General features: G+C 43.0%; 1 protein-coding gene across 1 annotated transcript; it reads left to right on the top strand.

Moving 5' to 3' along the window:
- Window positions 1-2,805: 2,805 nt before the first annotated feature.
- On the top strand, window positions 2,806-7,544 carry ccn1l2 (cellular communication network factor 1, like 2). The gene is made up of 5 exons (XM_070964649.1): window positions 2,806-2,905; window positions 3,083-3,296; window positions 4,161-4,523; window positions 5,928-6,130; window positions 6,385-7,544. Exons 1-5 carry the CDS (start codon window positions 2,837-2,839, stop codon window positions 6,685-6,687), a joined length of 1,152 nt encoding a protein of 383 aa, XP_070820750.1. The 5' UTR covers window positions 2,806-2,836; the 3' UTR covers window positions 6,688-7,544.
- Window positions 7,545-7,779: the final 235 nt, after the last annotated feature.

Raw genomic sequence — 7,779 nt, forward strand, 5'->3', positions numbered from 1 at the left:
CATCCTGCCTTTGTGGGCCAGGAATGCCAAGAATCCAGACTGCTGCCCTCCTCCCTACTGCTGCCCAACAAGGTGCTCTTGCCCCACCTCTCCCCCATTCTCCGTCTCACCCAGCAACCCCCGCCCCCCACTGCAGCGTCCTGGTGGTTTTATAGCCCAGTCGGCCGGGTGTCTAGGTGGCTACGTATGGTTTGATGTTGTACTCTGCATAAAGTAACCTCACCACTTTCGTCTGGTGCTAAAACACCTGCACTCAGGAAGTGAGCTGCGTCACCTCAGCACACTCAGGTTTGATGAGGTTTTCAGGGTGGGCTGTGGGCCACTGAGGTTAGTCTTTTTCATCTTTAAAATCATCTTTAAACGTGACTTCATTAATGCCAGTGAGTGCGGAAAGGCTTCTGAAACATAATGGCATTCAAATTCTTTAATGAAAGTCCAAAACTAATATCAGCTGCAGCAGATTTTGATGGTGATAATAGTTAGATCATGTACTGACTCTACCATCATTACATAGCCTAATCTACGGCCCATAATCTGCCACTCTGTAGTCTAATAAAGGACGCAATAATCCCTTTACAGCCCTTTATTAATGATTCTTTTGACTACAAGTAAACATAAAATTAGGAGGGTGCTGGTGCTCAATGCATTTAGCTGAATAACTTAAACTGCAATGAAAAAACGTAAATTATTTGACGTACATGAAAGCAGATTTTATATTTTGTGTGGTTTATCGCTTCTCTCTTGGTGCCCCACCCAACACATCACTGTCCACTTGATACCACATTGGTTTTACTTCACTATCACTGTGCTTATAGTGTCATTTTCAGCTGTAGCAGGCAGCCAGTTTCATCAACAAAGCTCTGATGAACCCTCTGTCCACTACCTGCCCTGTACCAGCACACCAAGTGGCAGCCTCTGAGGAAAGAAGCCATCGTGGAAGTGCAAAACATTGCAGTTCCTCGAATGGCCACTTGAGGCTGACTCCCCCCCCAAAAAAAGCACAACTTTACAATGGAAATAAAGATGCTTACAGTCTGGGATAATGGTTTTCATCTCTATAGACAATTTCCCCGTTCATGACGACTGTATGGAGGGTGACCTTTTATTTAGCATAACTTTATGAATGAAAACAAATAGGAAATTCTGTGTGATTGTCAAGCTATGTAATGGCTACCTCATAGCTGTTCAAATGACGAGTCATTTTTCTCTCTTTTTTCAAATATTTCATTTAAAGAAGTACAAGAATTTTAGAAGCCTGAAGATGTGAAAATATCCACTATTTCGTATGGCAAAAAACAAAAATAGTCACTAAAAAGAAGTCCTTTAAATACACAGAAGAATGGCAAGGCATTTACATTTCCATCAAAACTGAGCAACTCCATCTGCTGAAAGGATCATGTGATATGATTAAAAGCCTCAGAACAGCTACTGAGTGTACTGCAGATATCTGGTGATGTTGTTTTTGTCAGAAACATAATTTGGTGTAAGTATTTTTCAAGAGTTATCCTTTCCATCATCTGGTGCCCTCGTTCTTGCTGCCACTCAGTTATTCTGTAATTATGTAATACGTAATTACTGCATCATATCCATATATCCAGTAATTATTACACACACACACACACACACACACACACACACACACACACACACACACACACACACACACACACACACACACACACACACACATTTGACACACGGATGTATTACATTTGTTGCATCTACAGTCACAGTAGTTTCTCTCAGCAGAGTGTACACACCATGTTTGTTAGGGAACAAGGGGAGACCTTCAGCTTCCTTATCAAATGTGCCAAATTACATTTCCTATGTTTCATGACAGTGCGAGCCAATGCTTAATGTGTGGACCTTCCTGCTCCCCAACAAAACACTTTTTACATGCCCCTGAGATGACAATGGGAATGCAGAGTTTTTCCTACCAATCATGGGAACCTGAGGATAGGCCTGTATTTCCTGGAATGCGGCCCATTAGGAAAGAGATGGAGGGAACACAGGATGTCCTGAGCACAGTGTCCCACAACACACTGCAGTACAGAGGACAGAGCCCGGCTGGTTGGCCAGAGCTGGTGGAAGAGTTGTTCACAGGGATTTTCTCCACATCACCACTTCCCCTGTTAAAGACTCTAGCATGATGGAGTGGGATTCCCTACTCAGGTTTTCCATTACACCTGCCCTACCACTGTTTTTTTTTTTCTCTCTCTCAGACATCTGTTGAATATGACCTGGCCTGTGTAATACCCTTGGATATGTGTGGGAGGGTTGGGGTTACCCTTAAAGATATTTGAATAAGTGTTTGGTTGCCTGGATATATCACTTATTTCAAACTATTAAAGATTTGTCTCTTGCATACATTTTGACACCTTGACATTTCTCCCTAAGGTCACGTGTTGACTAGTAGACAGTGATTTAAACACATCTGTGTCACTATTTCACACCAACAAACCTTCCACCTCCTCCCTGTGGACACCCTCCAGTCGTCTTAAAGGGAGAGTTGATGATATCACTGTGGGGGCGGGAGCATGTCTGTCTATAAGTACAGGCCCTGCACAGGGAAACCTCGCTATGAAATAGAGCTGAGCTGTGCTGACCTGTGCCGACACCACGACACTGTAGGAGAGCAAGCAACAGCAGACGGGTGTACCTTTCGGTGCACAGACTCTGAAGTGTGGATACATTTTTATACTAGAGCTGAAAAACAAGACTTCCCTCCTCTGTGGAAACTGAACAGTCCATTTGGACTACTTCCTACTTCTACGATTCTTTCTGTCTTTTTTTTTTATAACCAGTTTTCTCTTTTTGTTAGTCTGCTGTAATCAGGATGCTTAGTCCAGCTACTTTGCAGCAGATCGTTTCTACTCTGTTTGTGCTTGGCAGCGCTGCAGTGATGGTGAGTTGCTGTGACTTGTGGCCGCTTGCTTTTAATCCTTCTCTTTATTAAATCCTGTTTATGACATTATAGATCATTTTAGATGAACAGAAATCATATTGTTTTAGTTTTCATCTTTTTAAACAACATTTACCCACTTGCACACATCCTGACCTGACCTCTGACCTTGTTTTTCAGGCAGAAGGTGAGTGCCCGGCTGAGTGCTCCTGCACCCCCTCACCCCCGCTGTGCCCACCGGGCGTCAGCTGGGTGACTGACCACTGTGGCTGCTGTAAAGTTTGTGCTAGGCAGTTCAACGAGGACTGCAGTGCCACCGAACCTTGCGATCACATCAAGGGGCTACGCTGCCATCTGGGGGCTGGAGGAGACCCAGAAAGAGGACTGTGTCGAGGTGAGGGGCGACAACTCGACTGAACAAGGGCACAATATCAAATTGAGCTAAAGAAAATTGGGTTTAAATTACAAGAGTAGTTGTTTGGATGCTAATGTACTGAGAACTAGATCAGTGATAAAAATCTAAGGAGTTACCAAATAATTAAAGGGATGAAAAAAAATATTTCACACAATTGTTCAGTCCTTTTTTGATTTTCATTTAATGGTATTTTATTTCCTGTGAAATACATCTTAACTTCTTCAAGGCACTCAAATGAAACAATCAGAGAAGAAAAGGCCAAATGGTTTTTGAATCACTGGACAAGATAATGTTACTCATTTGTCAGGAGGAGGAAAACAATGGCCACCAGTTTAGATCACATGGCAAATAACAGGCAAATATTTACCTATTAAAGGGCCACTCTAATGTTTTTACATATGATGATCAGTTTACTTGGAGTACCACTGGGTCTTTTGAGGATCTGGAGGCACTCTTTTAAGTCTGAGAAAATAACCCTGGTGATGTCAATACAAAACTACAGAAAATCTACATTACAAACAGGAGGTGTGTGGTTTTAAAGATGTGTTTTCCATGCATGAAGGGTCTAATAAAAAGTGTTATGGAGTGTGAAATCCAGGGTGTCTGGAGATTGACCTACAGTAGGGACTGACTGACAGAATATTTCTGCCTCTGCTGCACAAATTTTGGCCTTTCTTTTTAAATATGAAATTACAGTAAAAAAAATAGATTTCTTTGCAGTTTGATCTGACAGGCTATGATGTATTAGCTATGTTTGCACACAAATGCAGGATTTTTGCTATGTCCTTCTATGAAGATCAAAGGTGCCTCTTCACAGCTCTGTTTCCTGTATGTTGTTGACAGCTGAGGCCCAGGGTATGCCTTGTGAGTTAAATGGGCAGGTGTACCAGCATGGTGAGGACTTCCAGCCAAACTGCCAGCACCAATGCACCTGCATGGATGGGGTGGTGGGCTGCATGCCCCTCTGTCCTCACCAAGTGCCCCTGCCTGACTGGCGCTGCTCACGGCCCCGGCTGGCCAGGCCTGAGGGCGGCTGCTGTGAGGAATGGGTGTGTGATGATGACAACCACATCAGTGAGGAACCGGATGAACTGACACACACCTCCCTGCCAGACAGCCAGCCCCTTCCCAACCACATAAGTGCCCTGCTGCAGGCCCATCTGCAACCTCGCCACCCAGCTACCACCAGAGGGGCCACATTCAGAGGTAAACATTGCAGCATATCCCAGCAATGCTTTTCCTGATGCCCTCCACAAACACCAAATATGGGCTGAAGGAGATGTTTGATGTTGATGTCAAATCCATCCATTTATCCATTTATCCATTCATACCTGACTATCCCTTTTCGGGGTCGTGGGGGGGCTGAAGCCTACCCAGCTGTCAATGGGCGAGAGGCGGGGAACACCCTGAACCGGCCACCAGCCGATCGCAGGGCAACAAAAACAAAGAGAAAAAACAATCACACACACACTCACACCTAGGGGCAATTCAGAGTCACAAATTAACCTAATGAGCATTTTTTTGGTCTGTGGGAGGAAGCCGGAGTACCCGGAGAGAACCCACACATGCACGGGAAGAACATGCAAACTTCACAAAGAAAGGCCCGATCCGGGGATCGAACCGGCAACCTTCTTGTTGTGAGGCACGTGCACTAACTGCTGCCCCACCGTGCCACCCATAGGTCAAATCAAAAATGCAAAACTGCTTTAGAATCCATCTTGACCTAGCTTCAGAGAGATGTTTAGCTTCTGACTTCATAGAACAATAACTTGCATTTGGGTGTAATTCTGTGATTTTTGTTCCCCACTAGTGCAGGTCATTACCCTTATATTTCATTAGAAATGTATATATTTTAGATTTCACTTGTGCGATAGCTTCTTCTTTTTCAACAGCTTTTAAAAAATATATATATATATATATATATAAATATATATCATACGTATTTAATCCAAATTATCATTTTAAACCGCATTTAATATCTTAAGCTCTGCTCGTGACCTTGCTAGTGGAAAGGTCATGTCGGCATTAGAACTGCAGGATGTTATCTCCCTGGAAGCAAGAATGTAAAAAGTTTAATTTTTTTTACATAAATATATTTGTCATCATGTGAGAAAAGTTGATATCTTATCTTGAGGGTGGCACTGCAAGAAAGCTCAAAATGGAAAAGGTTTAACCTCAGAGGAGCATGATAGTGCTTAAATAATGGCAAGCCTCACATTTGATTTTGATATTTCTTTTGTACAGGTGAAGATTTTGCATTAACACTACGGTAAAGGTCATGGGGTCACCAAAATCTTTATGATTCATCCCTTGGGAACTATAAATGTCCAAGGCTAACTTCATGAAAATGTGTTCCATGGTTGTTCTATGGCTGTTCTGTTTTACACATTCAGGACCTGAGAAAAAACAGCCAAATGCCTCATATCTCCATCCCCAGGTTCTTCCAGTATAAAGAAAAAGCATCATATAACCACAATTTAAATCATGGTCGATCAGTCAGATAATGAATATTTGGATGACATTTTCTTTTGCATCATAATGCTCAAATGGTTGCTAGGATTCAATGTTTGATTGTCACTCACTGCCTTTTGTATTTTGTTCCTTTCACAGAGGTATTGGCATTCCCCATGTCTGAGGTGTTCCTGGAATATGGCTGTTTCCCACAAACCACAGAGTGGACTGAGTGTTCCACCACATGTGGGATGGGCATTTCAAGTAGAGTGACCAACAACAACCCAGACTGTCGGATGGTCAGAGAAACTAGACTGTGCCAGATCCGGCAATGTGAGCTGCAGCTACCTGTAGCTAGCAAGGTAGGCTAAAAAACATACCCATTGGGAAATTATTAAAAAATTGGAGATAAACAAAAAATCTTAGTAGGATTTAAGGGTATTACATTACAAGTTCATCTCAATTTCATTGAACAGTCTACTTAAATCCTCTGAGTTTATGTGAATTTCATGGTAAATTAATAAATAAATTAATTGACCTTGCATTGCTCCTTGATAAATATCCAATAGGAGCTTCATGATGTCACTTAAATGATGGCTCTGTTTCTGTCACCCAGAAAGGGAAGAAGTGTCAGCGAACTGTCCGCCCCCAGGAACCGGTCAGAATCACTTTTGCTGGATGCTCAACAGCACAGTGGTACCGCCCTCGCACCTGTGGGACTTGCACCGATGGCCGCTGTTGCACGCCCTCCCTCTCTCGCACTGTAAGGCTTCGCTTCCACTGCTCTGATGGAGAGGGCTTCTACAGAAATGTCATGTGGATCCAGCGCTGCAGCTGCAAAACAAGCTGTCCTACACACAGAGGGCCCTCCAGCCCTTCAGTCAGCCTCCACAACGACATCCATACCTTCAGGCACTAAGGCTGACTGATCATGCTTAGCCATGGCCTGGCACACTGGGTAAAGACTCGGGCCCCAACATCCCCACCCCCCCTCCAAACCCAACGCCTCCCTGAGTGTCAGCTGGGTGAGCGTCCTCCCACCCCCCATTCAATATGCTCGCTTGCACTTTAAGCTTCCTGCCATGATGACATCAGTTTGTCCACACTACAGGTGTGTTACCTTTCTAGTACCAGGGCAGCACTGAGGACAACACACTGCAAAGTGTTGCTCTGTTAGATGTTTGGCAGAGAGCTTTTACTGAAACTTCTTGTATTTATTTGAAACTTTGTGTCCTCTCCACAGAGGGCGACGTGATAGTTTGTTAAACAGAACCGAGGTTGTTTGGACCGGTAACAGACATTTATTAGTGATGGGGATTATGGACATGCATTTTTAATTAACGAGGAAGAACTAGATGACATAAGATATATTCATTAGTGACTATAGGGACTGTGTTCATTATTGCCTGTCATTTGTGATACATTTCCTACAACATGTATTGATTGTGGAATTGTAGAATGAGGTGTGTGGGTGTGCATGTGTGTGCATGTGTGTGTAGGTGGAAATGTATTGAGCTGTTTGAAGAATAAGGAACTTTCACGAGAGAGTTTACAGAGAATGTGCTCATCATGCTATTACAGTATACTGTGTAGATTAAAGCATAGACTTCACTCTTAGTTGTGGAGTGGTGAATTCTAGGATCACCTCATTTTTCGGGGTGTGATTTTATTTTGTTTGTGTGTGTCCTTCACAGTGTACATACAATGCTTTATTTTGAGGGCTGAAATAATGCTATACTGTATATTTAAGACATGTTACATGTGTTCATTGGATGTTTTTGTCTGTAAACTCCTGTACATCAAATAAATATGTATCAACCTGTAAAGTGTCTTATTTATTGGCTGATGTTTTGCAGTTGCACTCTAAATCTTCAGCTATCTATACGCTGTGTTGGTCTCAAAATGGATGCTAAGAGTGATTCTGACTGTTTGGGATACAACTTCAGATTGTTACATGTCAAAAGAAACCAAAACCATACATGTACTCTACTAGGGGTTAGTTAACCCAGAC

Source organism: Chaetodon trifascialis, chromosome 6 (assembly GCF_039877785.1).
Source record: "Chaetodon trifascialis isolate fChaTrf1 chromosome 6, fChaTrf1.hap1, whole genome shotgun sequence".
NCBI classification, from domain to species: Eukaryota; Metazoa; Chordata; class Actinopteri; order Chaetodontiformes; family Chaetodontidae; genus Chaetodon; species Chaetodon trifascialis.